Here is an 18,473-nt window from a genome sequence, read left to right on the forward strand (position 1 = left end):
ATATATATACACATATACATATATATATATATATATATATACATATATATATATATATACCCATTAACTTCCTACAGTTAGTCAATTTTGTCCATGAACAGTCAAGGTGACATTTTTATGACCACTTAAGACTCTTTTTCAAACAACTCTGATAGAAACCATTTTACATTAAACCAAAAAAAAAAAGTTAAATGAAATCAGTCAAAAATTACCCTTAAAGTCTTAAGTGAACAGGTTACATAAAGCACATAAAAAGCACCGTAAAGGTCTGTTCACACTAAGAACAATAATTATTCGGATAACTATAACAATAACTGTATTAGAGTCCACACCAACAGATGATACTGTTCTGTTAACAAGTAGGCAGTTTAGTCATCTGCCACTTCAAGTGCTCAAGCTCTTTAAAGTCGGGTGGATTCTGATTGGCGTTCATCAGCTGGAAAAAAACTGTGATTCCAATTATATCATTCCTTGGTGTTATAATCGTTATATCTGCGGTGTATGCTATTCTTTTAAATTTAGAATGATGTTTAAAACTTTATCTTTAGCATTATAGGCATCGTCCTTGCTGTGAACGGGCCTTAAAGGTAACAAATGTAGTTCATATCAATTTAGTGTAGTTATGTGCTGTAAAGTCTTCTGAAGCCAAATGATATCAAATGATGAATGACTGAAGATCTTGCATGACAGTCCTAGTTAGGGGTGTGAACCTATACTGGTCTCACGGTTCGGTTCGATTCCGATTATCATGTCATCGATTCAGTTCAATTCGATATCACGATGCATTGACGATGCACTGCTTACCAGGTTGTTCATAGAAGCCAAAATGTGCCCAGATGTCGGCTTTTAAAGTAGTTGGTGCATTTTTAAACTACTCGCACTCGTGTCTCGCCTCCCTCTGCCATTGTATGGTACCGCGACAAAGCACGTACACAACAAATGACATCAGAAAAGCATCAGTACGTTATAATCAGTTATGGTCTATTAATGAACCGATACCTAATCGTCCTCGTCTGCATCGCGATGCAGCGTAGAAACTATTAATTTCGACACCACTAGTCCTGGTCACAATTCATTTCCATTAACAACCTGCAAGGCATCTCCTTTTGTGTTCCAAGTCATGTGTATTTGGAACAAAATGAGAGATATTTTGGGTAACTCAATCTAATAATTCTTTAATATTGCAGGAGTCAGTACAAGCTGAAAGATTGTTTGGCAAGGTTTTGTCATTTTCTATTCATGAGTGTTGCAGTTCAGTGAGTGCAGTTCAAGCACAATGAAACGTTCAGCAGACACGACAAAATACTGAAAAAACAGAATATTGTTTTTACAATCTTAATGCTGAAAGGCACACACGAACATAAAGGATAAAGAAAAGCAGGAAAGACAGACAGACTGTGAGAGATAAATACCTGTGTGATTTGTTATAGTCCTCATTCAGCGGAAAGAGTCGCTCCTCGACTCGCTCCCAGCGCTCCAAACAGGCCCACAACCAATCAGGATTCACCACATGGAGATGTTTACAGCCCTGAGCTTGACGAACTTTCTCGGTACCTGACGGAGACACGCATACATAAAAAAACAACACACTTTCCATCTGTATGTTTCTGGCCAGTGTTTCTCACTCCACTATCAGCAGCGAGGAATGTAGTCAGTGCCACAGCAAAAGAAAACAGATAAAAATAAACAAATAAATGTTTACAACCAAATGCAAAATGCCAAGACACACTTTTCTATTCCTCCACTTCGATCACTGCTCCTAGCTATCGAAAATACATTCAAAGTTTGAAAAGTTTATAAAACTACAAAGTTCTAAAACAGAATTTCAGTGGTTTAGTTCTGCATGCGCAACTCTGACTGCGTCTGCTATCTATATCTATATGCATATATACTTCTCTCCCAGTGTAGTCTAAATAAGTATAGTGCCATGAGCAAAAGTGATGCTTGTCCTCTCAAACAACACTAATCATGTCGGTTCAAATAGGACATTAATTAAATCTGCTCACGCCCACCTACTGACTTTAATTACGGAACGTCCTGTTTGGCCGCTCTTGTCTGAATTGATCATGTGTGAAGTTGTGTCTGTATAAACGATAGATCAGAAAGCGGGAAGGACATCCACGCAATTACACAAGCCAGCCACCAGACAAATAATTTGGCACCAAAGGCTGAGATCTGTGAAAAGCTGTCAAAAAAATATACAGTACAGGGAGAGAAAGTTTGGCAGCTCTCTGCTTCTTTTTTCTCCTGTCTGGCTTTGTGGATTTCCTTCCACTCCTCCTCTCATTAGCTGCTCAACATTAAAAGTGTCTTGTGGTCGTGGTGTTTGGCAGAGCTGAGGGCGCTGACAGACGAACGGGGGGGGGACGATAACAGTTAAAACGACAGTGTGGTGACATTGGAGTGTGGAAATGTTTGCTTAATGCTTAATGGTGGCCAATTAGACAGCACTCGACAGTAATTACGTTTGCACTTGATCGTCCAGTGTGTGTGTGTGGGGGCTTCTTCGGGGGTGGAGAGTGTCGAGATGAGCACAGATGAGGAACAATAGACTCAACTGAGTTTGAATAAATAAAGTTCATGAAGCTCTGTGTGTCAGACTTGATGTCGACCTTATGCTGCTTCCGCTACTGTTATTAACACTCTGCATAATACATTTAAAGAGAAACAGCAGCTCATGTATGATGCTAAAATAATAGAGCATCATAAATTATATGATCTGCATGATACGTGAGTCAATGACAAATAAAGGAAAGGAAAAAGAATCTTTTCAAATTTAAAATACAAGTTTTATTGTGTCTTATTTGTCACTGATATATATATACAGGTATATATATATATATATATATCCTGTATTTATGTTGTTTTTTTATGGTATATCATTTTCAAAAGTTTCAATTTGAACGACTTTAAAAATGTCATGTGGTAACTATTAAATAATAACATGTTTTTCTTACACTTGGAATACACACTTTGTACACATCTTAATCACCTTTTAAAAAACTTTTTAAATATATTTTACGGTAATTTTTTTTTTTATATTAAAGAATTCTATTTAATTCATAAAATAAAATAAAACTTGCTGACCTTGACAACTTGATTTCATTTCTTGCTTCATTTAGTTTCACTGCATGTTGGTTGCACCAAAAGACTTCCATTTGGCAGACAAAACGGTTTCAAGACACTTATAAATTATAAGAATTTAAAACTCTGTCACTTATTTTTTAGGAAATACAGCAATTATAAAATATGATGGCAAGTTTTTTTTCCCCCAAGAATTTTGACTATGTTCATGTTCAAGTCATCGTAAGTATGAATTAAATTTTTTATGCATTTGTTAAAAAAAAATTATGGATGTGAATCAAAAAAAAAAAAAGTGTATCATGTCATTGATTCAGATCGTACAGCAAACTCTGGCTGTTATATATAATCAATAGACAATGTCATATTCTGACATCCTCACTGACACGCAAAATTAAAATTGTGCTGTGCATATAAAGCAAAGCCCTTGTGCTACTGGTGGAAATGTTTTTTCTGGAGTGTCTACAGTCAGTCAAGCTGCACAAAAGAGGACACCATAGTACCAGAGACATCTCTGACAGGTGCTGAGTCACACCTGGACCGTACAGGAAACAGTGTCATCCAAATTCTGTGCTGCTACAAACAGGTGAGAAATGACAACGCCATTCTCTTACAGATAACGAGCAATTAGAGAGAAACAAACCTGCTCTGAAGTGACACAAAACAAATGTGTGATGGGTTTCCACATGGTTTGAAGCGCTCATCATTTCACTATGGCCATCATTTGTGCTGACCTCTCTGAGAGCAGAGAGTTGAGACAAAGTTCTTCTCCTCTACTCATGATACATAAGGCACCAATCAGTTGAGTCATATACGGCTTAAATAATTACTAATCAACACATCTATGAGATCTGCTCATCACATTAACAAACGGTTCATAATAAATCTCAACCTCACACAAAGCATTGCTTGGTGGCATATGAGTGGCACCAGCATACAAAATATAGCATTCTGTGTAGAATTCAAATAGCACCGATACATTTTGTGGTCTGCGCCGACTAGCGCATGTGATCCGCTCCGTGCTATTGTGTCTCTGGACCGGAGCAGAGTGTGTGTGCGGTGCGGTGGTTAGCGCGACACAGCGTGAAACCAGACTTCTTATTTTCCTAAATGGAAAGCATATTTACACTGTTTGAATCATTCCCTGTCCCCTATATAGTGCACTACGTGCCATTCACTGTACAGAAAATACTAATTCTGTGGACAAGTGACCGATTTCAGCTGCGGCTTCACCGTCTATTTTATAGTGCAGGGGGCGGGCACTTCGGGTTCTAGAGAGCATTTGATTGGACAGAAAGTTTGATGAGAAGCTGAAGTACGATGTGATGTCAAAAAAATCGTTTTAGCGGAAGTGACGAACTGCAAGCTTTGATTGAATGCTTATATCTTCTAAATGCGAATTTTGTCACTGTTTTGGAGCACAATGCCTTATCGATAACCTTAAGACTAACATATTGATACTAACACCCACAAAACTTTAATTTTGATTTCATGGGGACTTTAAGAACGACTAGTTGTTCAAACAACACACCGACTACTCACTTTTGAAAACATCCCTTTGTAACTGGTGTTTGAAGCATGCGAGACTCACCTGCACGTGCAGCAATAAGGTGGGTGGTGAGGTTTGGGTCTTTGGCATTGAGCACCAGGGTCTTGCCAAGCTTGGCACCCAGCGCCTTGGTGTGGTACCACTCCCTCGTGCGCTCCATTGAGTAGTTGGTGGGATACAAGCCACTGAAGATGATGGTGGTGCCCGCCAGCGCGTGGCCCTTCAGTTCGGGAATGATCTTCCGTATGTCCGGACTCTCTGGACTCTCTTTCGTGAGGAAGGCCTCGTAGCGTGAGTAATACTCACTGTGGATGCGAACCAAAACCTCCTCCAAGTAAATGAGGTGGTCGTCCTGGTCCATGTCTTCCTCTTCCTCATCGTCCATACTGTGATCTAAAGACTCCTCACCCATTGTGACGCCTGACTGCTCGCTGTTTTGAGACTCTGTTTCCACTTCTTTCTTGTCAGAACAGCCGTTGCCCAAATCACCGAGACCCTCGGGATCTGTTTCTGGAACATCGTCCCCCTCTGTCCTCTGTTTGTCCCCTTCCTCACCATCCTCTTTGCTTTTACACTCCTCGGTTTTTGTTTGGCTTTGTTTGGCTTTCCCAGCATCCACCGGCCGTCCTTCGCCATCGCTGTCAGATAATCCTGTTTTACCCTCGCTTTCGCTGTCGCTCGAAAGGTCAAAATCCAGGTCGTTGGCAGCGGCATCAGCAGCAGCATTTGGGGTGTCAGTCTCACCTGAGCTGCCCTCCCCCTCCGCTTTCACATTACACTTGTCAGTTAAATCGGTGCTGTCATTGGGCCGTTCCCCTGCGGGGTGAGTCCTCTCATTGGCTGGTGCTCCCTGAGTGGTGGTGGCAGAGGGGGACGACTCCTCATGCCCAGTTTTTCGGTCCTTGCTGGATATCCTGAGGCCGTTTCTCTGTTCCTCCTGTCCTGACGATTCCAGGTTCTCTGCAGGTCGCCCAGCCTGGTTACCTACAGCATGATAACAGAAACAATGCTTAGGTACTTTTGAGTAACAATTTAACATGTCTTACTTGAAGCAAATCTACTGTATGTACCATGAATTTAAGAGATGGTTGTAAACAGAGTTAACACATACTTTTTCATAAAAATATTGCATATATTGTGCAGCGACGACTCTAAAACAGCTGTATATTACACAGTGTTTCAGACCTACTAGTGCCAGGGCCCACTAGGGGGCAATGTTATTCTAGTACCATTGAGATACTATTATAGTTTTTATTTTTATATTTTCAGTTTTCATTCATTTTTTTGTAAAAGTTTGTTATTTTGTTGTTTTTGTTATTTTAGTTGTTTTTCTTATATATACTGTATATATTTTTTTTTTTTCATTTTTATTTATTAGTTTTAGTTACTTTAGTACATCAAGTTAAACTAAATTAAAATGATGCAATGTTGCCTAGGCAACTAGCTGAAATACGTTTTTTATATTTTATTTCCATTCATTTTTTTTCCCAAGTAACAAAACTTAAAAAAAATGTAGTTTCAGTTTTAGTTTACTTACAATTACTTAAAATAAGACAAAACAACGAAAAATCAAGATATTTATTTTTCATGTCAGACAAAACAACTTCAAAAACAACTTAACTTTTTGTTTCCTTATGAAGAACCAAGATTCTCACTGCCTTCGAAAACTCAACTTCAAAAATGTGATTTTTATCTATTAGGGATGGGCATTTTTCAAAAATACTGTATTCGAATATTTGGGCTCATAAAAAACTAATATTCTAATATTTGTTTATTTAAATGACGTTTAACGAGAAAGACGTTATTTTTTTAACAATCAAGTTTTTGTCACCATTTCTGAACAAGCTTATGATTAGGCATCATACACAACAATTTTTTACAACAACGTTACGTTATATCTCAAGGTTTTCTTTTCTTATATATACAGTGGGTACGGAAAGTATTCAGACCCCCTTAAATTTTGATGATATAATGATATATATATATTAGGGATGGATACATACATATATATACATCGGTTTAAAAAGTGTGCATCGGCTACAAGTTGTCATTTATATAGTGATGCATCGTTTCTAACATATTTGCATTGGTAAAAACCTATTTATTTATACATAATTACTAGTGGATGCGCTATACTTTTATTATTTAGAAAGTGACCAATAATCTGTGACCAATATTTTATATGTAGATTGATTTCTCCTCTCCAAACTGTTTCTCAAGCGCGCTCTCTCATCACCGCTGCTGCTGCGTGAATATGAGGCATCACAACACTACAGAGACCTGAGGAAAAAGCGGTTCCATTAACGACAAATTAAATTCACACAATCTCACTACCAGAGAGAAAGGCTGCATGGCAAGAAACTGTTACAAAAAAAAGAAAAAAAAAAGTCAAATAATAGTATGTGAGAGAGTGGTAATATCATGATTAAAAGTGATCAAATTTTCTCCATTGCATCGAATCGAATTGCATGTTGAACTTGAATCGAATCGCACTGCATCGTAATGGGGTGAATCGTATCGCATCGCATTGGTAGCTGCTTCATATGTATCTGTAATGTATCGTATCGTTGGCTATGCATCGAGATGCATATCGTATCGGCCTGAGTCATGAGATGCACATCCCTAGTACCTATAGAGTAGTACTGCATCCAGAAAAACAATAATATCCACATGAAAGTTGGTTCCTCAGTCTGATAACACTTAGAAAGTGTGCCGCAAAGACGTTCCAGAGACACAAAGATAACGGTGTGCTAAGCAGAGCTTCTTACAGCGCTTTGTGTTTTCTGTTCTTAAACCTCTCTCCCTTGAGTACAGCTGCGCTTCTGCAGTGATGGACAGCTGTGTTTCCTCAGTCCACTGGTGTTTGGATTTCATGTGATTTCTCATTGTGGTGATGATATTATCATAACTCAGTTTCACAGATTAATTTGATCAGAGTAATTCCAAACTTCGCCAGGCAGACGATGACATTCTGTGATCAAATACAATCAACTTGTTAATGCGCTCCACAGCGCCACTCATGCATTTAGTTCTAAATGACTTTTAGTTTGTGTGCTTAAGCCAGGCGTACACGGTGCCGTACACGGTTATGTTTTGTTTTGTAAATGTATTATTTTTGAGGCTGATCTGGCTCCATAGAATTCTGACGGTCGGAGGATTGTATGTCCACGCACACGTCACGAGTGAGTTTATCTGAAAATCATACGGACGCAGTGGTATACGACACGATTTTACGACCTGCCGAATTCCGAAGCAATAGCATGAAGTTCTCTGATGTAATGACATGTATTGAACGGAGTTGAGTTGAGAGAAGGGCAGTGTATAATAAACTGTGTAACCTATATGTAGTACATTTAAATAAAACCGCTCTCACTCTCTCTCTCTCTTTCATAACTGTATAATACTGATACGAGACATACGGGTTCTTTTTCAGCACTGGGAAACTGGGATGTCTGATCACCCCGTGTGTGTGTGAATTATAAAGCCTAGTTACACGCTATAGCTAACAAAAAGCAGCTACCTATACGTGCTACATCTCACCTGATAACTGTAGCTCTTGAGCGATCCGCTGTAAAATATCATCTCAGACGACTCATGGTACACACTGCATGACATTATACAGCGTTCGCTGCTTCTGCCAAAGTTCAGCGAGACCTCTCTCGTTTTCATGAAAGAATATGAGCAATACCTTTCATTGATCCAATTGTCTAAGAACAAAAAAGCTTTTAAAACTTTATATGTTTATAAATCTTTTCCTGTCTTTAATGACATGTAAGTATCAAATTGTTTTTTTGTTTTTTCAGTTTGTAATGTATTAATCACCCCCTTTTTCTTTTCTTTTCTTTTCTTGTCATTGTCTATCATTTTTTATTTGTTGATGGTTGTATTACTGTTTGTATACTGTTTTTGAGCATTAATAAAAAAAATAAAAAAATAAGTGAGTAGTTTGTCTTCCTTTTCAATAGTCCAAATTCACCATGGCGCTGCCATCGTCTTTCTTCTTCTGTCGTTTTCCTGAGCTCCTGATTGGTCAACTTTATATAGATCGACAAATCGGCTCGTTCTACTGCGCACACCTCACGAATTCAAGCCGACAGCTCCCGAACTTTTTTGACATGTTTAAAAATGATCGGGAGCACGTGAGGCGCTCGGCTCGTAAATCACTCTCACACGATGCGAGCCACGGCCATATGAGCATCAACGATTTCCATGCGATTTCTCCCGATGGGAAAAAAAATTGCGTACGAGCTTGTATGACAGCAAAAATCGCACCATGTATGCCTGGCTTCAGGATTTATCCCGGATTCCCTGCATCTACTGCCAGCAAAGCAACACGTAGTAAAATTTGAATAGTGTTTTTATTTTTCGAATAATAAATACAGACCGAATATTCGACAATTTTGCACACCCCTATTTTCTAGACCGAGAAAAGTCAGGTAAATGAATCAATTAAGCTCAAAGTAGGTTTTTTTACACATACACTAGTGTATTCATACAGCCAAATGATCTACTTGATATTGTGTGTGAACACAGGCACAGTGTTATTAATTATGCCAAGCTCTAAAAAATTGGAAGAGTCATTAAATTAGTGTTGTCAAAAGACCCGGTATTTCGGTACCAAGTCGGTACTAAAAAAATGAAAACGTTACGGTACCAGGTTTTTTAAGTACCGGTGGTACCGAGTACCCGGTCAACCCGGTTCTTGATGCGCTATCAGGAAGCTATCCTCTTCCAGTGTTGCCAAGTCTGTGGTTTTCCCGCGGAATTGGGCTGCTTTAACACTGTTGCCGATTGGTACCGAATACTGAAATTTTGGTACCGTGACAACACTACATTAAATATTCCCTGAAGAACATTCAGCTCCTAAAACTTCTAGAGTCCTGAAATTGATTTATTTTATTTTTAATTATGTAACTATTATTACTCTTATTGTTTAATTTATAAAAACTATAGATATAGATACTCTTGTGGACAATGGGCCTTAAAGTCAAAAGATTAGACCACTAGTTGGTCAGACAAACATTCACTAATTGATAAAAAAAAAAAAAATTGTTTTGCGCATCCCTCACACCATGTACAGACAGAAGGTCAACCACAAATATGCTTTAACATTCAAAAGAGAAGCTCCTCTTGAACCCGTTCTCCCTGTAACTTTGTTTCCTGTGTATCCAGCCCTCAGGGACTCACTTCAAACAGCTCTTTTGACTGTTAGACAGACAGAGGTAGAGGTACTTTCAGCCTCTGTATATTCTCCTGAACTGTCTTTAGTTTGTGCAGGAGCAGATCAGTTTAATAGATCCCGCTGCTGGTTGGCACGTTGACCTCTGCTGGCAGCGTGTTTCCTGGAACTGCTGTAAAATGCGGTGCGCTCCTGTCCTCTGGTAAGCAGATTATTTCAGAGCTCACAGAGAGAGGTCACACACACGCACACCTTTATTAAAACACCACCGTCGCTTCTTATTAAACCCTCCCTGCTGGAGAGCGAGCGGAACTACTTCTCCACTCCAAAAAATGTTGCAATCTGAAGCAAATCTAATTTACTTCTTCAGTAATACTTGTGACCAAAATTTATCTGTAATAAAAATGAACCAGGAAATACTCGCATTGATAGTCTGAACAGAAGAAGAATAGCTGTGTTCCGATACCTAGTGAGCCGCCTACACAGATAGCATTTTAAGGAGCCGTTCACATATCGCGTCTTTTGCTCGCTCAAGTTCGTTATTTCAAATGTAGGCACGTTGCAAGCGCTCGCAAATAGAGAGCGCAACGTCTACCTCGTTTTTTCCAGGCGCATCTGCGCTGCAGCGAGATAAAAACCTCTCAACTTTTCAGAATGCCACAAGCGCACCGCAGGCCATGTAACTAGGGCAAATTTCCAGTTTGCTGAGCATTATTGTTAATTAGAGTCGCTGGGAAAATAAACATTACCTTTTCTGGCCATCTGGGCCTCTCGTGAACCGGGTGGGGCGTTGATGTCACCGGTGCCCTGGAAGTAGATATATTTCTTCACTGTGATGAGGTTGGGAGCAAACTTCCACACGTCCTCTCTATCGTCTATGATGCACACCATGGAGTCTCCACAGGGGAACAAGTTTCTGCAAAAAGCACACAGTTCTCATACTGACAATTTTAGATGCTCATATTTAGCAGCTGGTGGTTGGTTATGACTAAATGAACAGCACCCAGACAGTGCCAGCCAGCCAAAATGTCAACGAGCATTTTATAACATTAACATTGGTACAATACCAAAAATAGTTTGGCCAAAAATTATTTAGACAATTAAATGGTCTGATTTTGAGTGGTTGTATGAAGTCCGCTCTCCTCAAGCTCACACAGGTGTCCTAGCAGAGGAACCACAGGTGCAGAAAGTCACATTAACTAACGTTAATTATGTCTTACAACGTCTACCTTTTAAATAAATGCCTTGAAACTTTGTTATTCAGACATTTTGAAGCACTTCTTGGGCGTCCAAACGCATCTGAGGCCACTGGGTATACAGCGTAATGAGTATAGATTGATCTGTGAATGTCTGGTGCATCCAAACAGCCCCCAAGAACATCTTTCCAACAGCTTGAGTTTTGAAATGGCAAACAAAGTCATTCACACTCATAGAAGCATTGGGCTGCAGAGGCTTGGCTTCTGTAGGTTTATCGACCTAAAGAGAGTAATCTGTGTGCCGCTGAAGTCCGATCGTGACTGTCTTTGTATGATAGTGGCTGCTCTGGGAGACTGTTCTTCCTTCAAGGTCAGTATGAGAGCTCCACATGAAACCCACACATATTAACAGTTGACACGAGGAAAGTGAAGTGAATTGGATTTCCTCCAGCGTAGTTATTGCATAAAAGAAAAAAAAGCAAACAACTGTGGCTGAAAGCCTTTGAATGTTTTTGTTAACCAAAGCAGAATAAGTCATACTTAAATACTGTAATACAATAAATACAGAAAAAGGTGGTTCGGGGGAGATGCTCGACAGGCTTCTTTTTAAATTGTAAGCTTAAAGTGCCCTTTTCCAAGTCATTTGACTGAGTGTTTTACCTCAAAGGAAATAACATGAAGGATGCACAAGAGAAACGCTTGAGAGAAATGGGGTGTATTTTCAGAAAGAACACCCAAATAAGAAAAAATAAAACACCCAAAACTGTTTTATGGGCTCAAAGTATACATAATTCTTCTGAATTATGAACTGAAACGAGATCATGCTGCATAAACGAATACATTGAAGTCTTAAATGTATTCAATGTTCACCGTATTCTTGATTTGTCATGCAGAGCCGAATGAATACAGATGTGGGTAAAAAGCAGGGGTCTGCAAGACTGCACCTTATATCTGCACTTGAAAGCACGTTTAGTCTCAAGTTGAATCAGAGCAGTTCTCTGAAGGCCTTCAGAAATACACATCTCTTCTGTGCACGAGCACTTTGTTCACACTGCTGGAGTCAAGAAAAAACACTCTGGCAGCATTTTCATACAAGGTTGAATAAGCTTTATATTTAACAAGAAAACCTCTTTGGATGCTTGACCTTTAAAAATTAATTAAACTCTAAAGAATAAGTACAAAAATAAGGAAATAAAATAGATAAATCAACCAGTCAATAAAAACATTAATGGATAAAAAGACCTACTCTAAATATGAGCAAGAGTAAAATCAAGTCCTGTCACACATTGTGGACATCACACTACCGTTCAGAAGTTCAGGGTCAGCAGGATTTTTTAAATGTTTTTGAAAGAAGTCTCTTATGTACTCCAAGGCTGCATTTATTTGATAAAAATACATTTAAAAAAATAAAATAAAATGGTAAAATATTAGAACTATTTAAAATAACTGTTTCCTATTGTAATATGTTAAAATGTAATTTATTCCTGTGATCAAAGCTGAATTTTCAGCATCATTACTCCAGTCTTCAGTCACATGATCCTTCAGAAATCATTCTAATATGCTGAATTGCTGCTCAATTTTTATCAATTATTATTGGAGCTCAATTATTAATAATGGTTCTTATTATTAATGTTGAAAACTGATATTTTTGAGGATTCCTAGATGAACAGAAATCTTTTGTAACATTATAAATGTTTTCACTGTCTCTTTTGTTTAATTTAAAGCATCCTTGCTGAATAGAAGTATTCATTTATTTGAAAAAAATAACAACTTTGAATGGTAGTGTAAATCAGTTGAATGTGATGCTTCATGTTATTGTAACAACAAGCTGATGATGAAGTTCATATCTACAACATGTCATGAACGCAAGTTCATTGTGAAAACAACTGTAACGAGAAAGACACTGGGAGCTACACTACTCCAGAAGTAGAAGACAGAAAAGAGTGAAACGTGCCTCACCTGAGGTTGCCTGTCTTAGAGAAGGGGTCAATGCATTCATCTCTAGACATGATGCGATGAGAGAAGAGCTTCTTTTCAGGGTCTAAAAAACCTTTTAAAAAAGAACGAAAGATTGGTTTGAGTGAGAGAAAGAGAGGGGGAACAGTCATTTCTTTCAAAGATGAAGTCTAAATTACAGCTGCAAGCAGAGCTATACAGTTGTGCACATAAGTTACATACCCCTTGCAAAATGTTCATAATTTTAACAAAATTAGAGGGATCATGAAAATTGCATGTTATTTTTTATTTAGCACTGTCTTGAATAAGCTATTTCACATAACGGATGTTTATATATACTCCACAAGACAAAATAAAACTTTGTAAAAAAAAATAAATAAATAAATAAAAAACTTTTGAACAGGATGTATAAATTTTTCTTATTTTGATTAAAGATCATGTTTTTTTCATTTAGTACTGCACTTCAGAAGCTACATAAATGCATACATGTTTCCCAGAAGACAAAATAAGGACAATTTATCCTGATCTAGAGGTCTGAACCCGACCAGATTTTTTGCACCACGGGATTAAATTCCCGAATAAAACGTTCCCGACGTCCATTCAGAACAGCATATCTGCGCTTTATTCTTATTGACCACCGGTACAGCTTGCGCTCAGGACTGTTATGCACGCGCTAAAAATAGCTAATAAGCTATTTTTGTACAACCTACATTTTAATTTTTTTTGTCTCTGCGACACTTTTTTCCTATTGTGTTGTCAATGTTAAAACGAATTGTATCCTGACAAGACAAATAAAAATAAGAAATACAATTTTTGTAAAACATTTTTATTTTCTCTGACACTTTTTTTCCTACTGTGTTGCATAAGATAATTCATATAAATTCAAGTTAAAGTCAATAAATTCAAGACTCTTGACAAGACGAAAAAAAAAACATACAATTTTGTGCAGACTACACTTTTATTTGTCAGCCTATCTCTCTTTCTTTCAGTAGCGGAAACGGTTGGGTCAGGAAGAAAATTATTCTAAGCCGACAGCGGGTGAACAAAGAGTGAATATATAGCGGGAGCGGGTGGGTGCGGAATAGAACCTTGCGGGAGCGGGACTAAAAAAACAGTCCCGCGCAGACCTCTACCCTGATCATCCCATTCAAAAGGTTTACACCCTCCAGCTCTTAATGCATTGTGTTGCCTTCTTGAGCATCAGTAAATGTTTTGACCTTTTGTAATTTGGTCAAATTGAGTCCCTCAATTGTCCTCAGAGTGAAAAGATGGATCTCAAAATCATACAGTCATTGCTGGAAAGCGGTCAAACATGCAGAAGAAGCTGAAAAACCAAAGAATGTGTAGGAGCTGGAGGATTTTTCTGAAGAACAGCGGGCAGTTGAACTGCTCATGACAAACAAGGGACTCATGAACAACCATCACAAAGCATAAAAACAGTCATGGATCATCCAGGAAATGACACACAGTATTAAGAGTTACAGATTAAGATTTATGAACAGGGTCATTTTTATAAATTCAGTTTTATTTTGTCTTGTGGAGTATATACAGTGGGTACGGAAAGTATTCAGACCCCCTTAAATTTTTCACTCTTTGTTATATTGCAGCCATTTGCTAAAATCATTTAAGTTAATTTTTTTTCCTCATTAATGTACACACAGCACCCCATATTGACAGAAAAACACAGAATCGTTGACATTTTTGCAGATTTATTACATATAAACATGTTATGTGAAATAGCTTATTCAAGACAGTACTAAATAAAAACTAAGCAATTTTCATGATACCTCTTATTTTGTGAAAATTATTAACATTGTAAACTTATGAGCACAACAGTAAATGCTGTAGTTTCACTCAGACAGAACTGAGACTATTTACAGCTGTAATAAAAGGAAAACAGGAAAAATAAAAAGATGCAGCCCTTCCAAGCTTTCAATCTCCTGCCCGCACTATAAATCAAGACTTCAATTCAGAAAAGTTGAGCTACTTCCTTTATTGTGTCTTATCTACTGCTGATTGTGTCTATATGAATCACCACAACCAGACTCCTCACTCGGGTTTGTGGGAAGTACCGATGCTGAGCTGCCAAACACTTAAATGCAAGAACTCTTCAGGTCTCGTTCAAAGGATGCTACACACACCCGAAACGGAGAAACCTACTGTGCTGAAGATAGCCTGCAAAGTCCTACCTGAACCAAAACTAAAACTGAACTGAAAAATGTATAGGTTAGTATAGACTTGTATAATAGACACCACCACAAATGGAACCTCACTAAACCGATTTAATGTTTATTAGTCATTTAGCAGATACTTTTATCAAAGCAGATAACAGGACGGTTCTTGCAGATGACACTTTTGATGCATTTATTGTTAATATGTTGCATTAAATATCCAAACACAGCAAACAATGTACTCATCCTCAAACTCAAAACACTCAGAATATGAACAAATGCTGCCACCTGGTGTCACTGTGAAAGGCCAACACAATCTCTCATACAAACACTAGGAGTTACGATACTGTTTGATGTGTTTTATCATCCACCAGGTGAGAAATTCGGATAACCTATCAGTAGTTATCAGTATTATTCATGTACCTGCAATGGTGTGAGCGTATAAACGGCTGCCAAAGGTGAAGACGTGCAGCTCATAGAGTTTGGCGATCTTTTCTAGAAAGTCTTTGCAGTGAGGCCGCAGTCGTGTATGAAGCATAGGCTCCCCCCGTCCCAGCTGGAAATGAAAGATTCCCTGGAGAAACATTGCAAGGCAGTTAGAGAAAATTCATTTATGTCTTTACTTTGATCAATTAAACGTGTCCTAGTATTCTAAAAATGAAAGTACATCTAAACATTTGGATGGCAGTGTATCTGCTTTAGAGTGAAAAGCATATGCATATTCTATACTGCTGCATTTCAGTCCTGCCCAGCTCTAGCAGAGGCTTTTAGGAACATTAACTTTGCTCTGGAAAATGCTTTAAAAGCAGCACACTGGCAAAATTTGTGATAGCAGACATAATACAGTCTTTGAGGAAAGCATTTGAGTCTTTGATAGCTCAGTTAATGGTCTAGTAATTGTTTGGTATAAAGATCTGAGATTGTTTTTTGCTCGAGCTGATCTACTGAGCGAATGCACGCCTGGCAGTATGAAAGCGTTAACGCCTACAAGAAGAATGAAACGAAAATGGATGATAGCGGAGAAAGAGAGTATGATGCAGTCATTTAAACAGAAATCAATCAATGCCCGGCTGCATTTAGGCTCTTCAAAGCAATGCTTCCAGTTACACCCACATTCGCTGAGGTTCACAGAAATACACAAATGAGATCACGAAGAAGTCAAAGAAAACCGTACGGCTGTCTGCATGATCTTATTTTGGTTAGTGCTAAACTCTAACAAAATGAAGGTATTGTAGATAAATCACAATAACACAGCACACCATTGACAGATTAAACAAATGCCATATTATGTTCATAAAAAAACACTAAAACCAGCAGAAACAGCACAAAATCCATGAAATATAAAATAAATACAGAGCATTATTGTTCATGAACATTTTAATTACACTTCTGTTTAGGGTCAGTATTAGACTTCTTTTTAAAGAAACTGATACTTTTCAAAAGTGACAGTAAAGAGATTTATAATGTTGTATTTAAAATGTATAAGTTCTAGTTCAAATAAATGCTGTTCTTTTGAACTTCTAAAAAATCATCAATCATCATCTTTTATTCATCAAGGATACAGTCAAATCAAACATTATTCAGACACCAGATATAATTTTTGATATTTTATTACTAGTGGGTGCAGGACACTATTGTTCATTTATGTAAGTGAGGATAGCAAAAAGTAAACTGTGACATGTTACATACAACAATTCTTCATTCAGTGGACTACCAGTAAAATTGATAAACATTTGAGACCAAATACTATTCAGACACTTTGATCTGACCATGTTTTGCTTAAAGGGATAGTTCACCCAAAAATGAAAATGTGATGTTTATCTGCTTACCCCCAGGGCATCCAAGATGTAGGTGACTTTGTTTCTTCAGTAGAACACAAACAAAGATTTTTAAGTCAAACCGTTGCAGTCTGTCAGTCATATAATGGAAGTGAATGGAATCACGGCTTTGAGAGTCATAAAACATACACAAACAAAACCAAATTAAACCCTGCGGCTCGTGACGATACATTTATGTGTAAAGACACTAAACGATCGGTCTGTGCAAGAAACTGAACAGTACTTATATCGTTTTTTACCTCTGATGCACTGCAATGTCTGAACTATCCTGAGCGCGTCCTGAGCAAATGGACCATTGACCAGGGGTGTGGACTCGAGTCACACGACTCGAGACTCGACTCGGACTCGAGTCCCAAATTTGATGACTTGCGACTCGACTCGACATAATTAAAGAAGACTTGAGACTCGACTTAGACTTTGACAGCAAGGACTCGAGACTTGAATTGGACTTGAGCCCTGTGACTCGGAAAGACTTTATGATCAGATCAAAGTCGTTATAGACGCGTCCCTGCAGCGTTGCGCTTGACTGGCAATAAGCCAGAGACTGTGTTCAGGGAGTGCTGGATAGGAGGCTAGTATAAATTACTGGAGTAATAGCATAACTTACGACAAAAGAACAGAGATAAAATAAAAATAACAAATTACATGATTCGTCTAGTAGAGATCTCCGCTCATGAAAAGCGTTGTCCTGTCCGTTTGATCGCCGCCCAGCAGACACACGGAGCGGGCCAGAGAAACTTCACTGGTGCTCGCCTCATCATCACTGTGACCGCTGCTGTTAAATATTCCTCACTTCTTCTGTTTCTGTTTTTGTCAGATCTCCACTGTTTTTGTTCGATCAGTTACATATTGTAATTGCATGTGCATTTTTTTTATTTAAACTTCCATTAACCCTTAAATGCATGAATGTTTTGCCAATCGTTATTTCATATTCTGGTCTTTAGCGACCCGGAACTATATATACAGCACGGATGGATCGCTAACTGCTGCAATAGCAAAAAACTCTCTTGATATTTTAAGAACAATTACAGAAGAATAAAATAAAGCATATTTCATTACCTTTTGAAACTTAAAAGGGTTCAATTTGATCAGATGATTTTACCATCACTGTCATCGTCAGAGCGCACTTCCAGTACATCCAGCATCTGGCTTATATTCACGATCTCAGACATATTCTCAAAAATATCGTTTTCAATGACTTCATATTCAATATTTTGATCACTGGCAGCTTATTCAATGATTTTGTCTTTGTTACTCTTAGTTATAAAGGATGGTAGCACAGCATTTTTGAATGACTGTCTTCATGAGTTTGTCTGCATCCATATTGCATGTTTCCCTTCACTTGTAAAGTATGCTTGCAGTTATTTCTTTGAGTTCTTTCAAAGCAGTTCTTTCTGCGTTTCCGCTCACATATTTTTAAATCTTTTTCATTGAGGTTCCAAATAATGTCTCATTGGCTTAGATATAACACCTAGAAGCATATAGCTATTCTTATGCACACAT

At 38.1% G+C, this 18,473-nt stretch overlaps 1 protein-coding gene across 1 annotated transcript in view; it reads right to left on the minus strand.

Annotated features, from left to right (window-relative positions):
* Positions 1-18,473, minus strand: part of LOC107698650 (RNA polymerase II subunit A C-terminal domain phosphatase-like) — a 127,008-nt gene that overhangs the window by 99,291 nt on the left and 9,244 nt on the right. The window contains exons 5-9 of the mRNA XM_016499722.1: positions 15,556-15,706; positions 12,965-13,055; positions 10,559-10,725; positions 4,673-5,614; positions 1,413-1,554 (exon numbers count right to left, since the gene is read on the minus strand). Of these exons, the coding sequence (XP_016355208.1) occupies positions 1,413-1,554; positions 4,673-5,614; positions 10,559-10,725; positions 12,965-13,055; positions 15,556-15,706 (1,493 nt within the window). The remainder of the gene's footprint in view (positions 1-1,412; positions 1,555-4,672; positions 5,615-10,558; positions 10,726-12,964; positions 13,056-15,555; positions 15,707-18,473) is intronic.

Source organism: Sinocyclocheilus anshuiensis, unplaced genomic scaffold (genome assembly GCF_001515605.1).
Source record: "Sinocyclocheilus anshuiensis isolate Anshui unplaced genomic scaffold, SAMN03320099.WGS_v1.1 scaffold150, whole genome shotgun sequence".
Taxonomy (NCBI): domain Eukaryota; kingdom Metazoa; phylum Chordata; class Actinopteri; order Cypriniformes; family Cyprinidae; genus Sinocyclocheilus; species Sinocyclocheilus anshuiensis.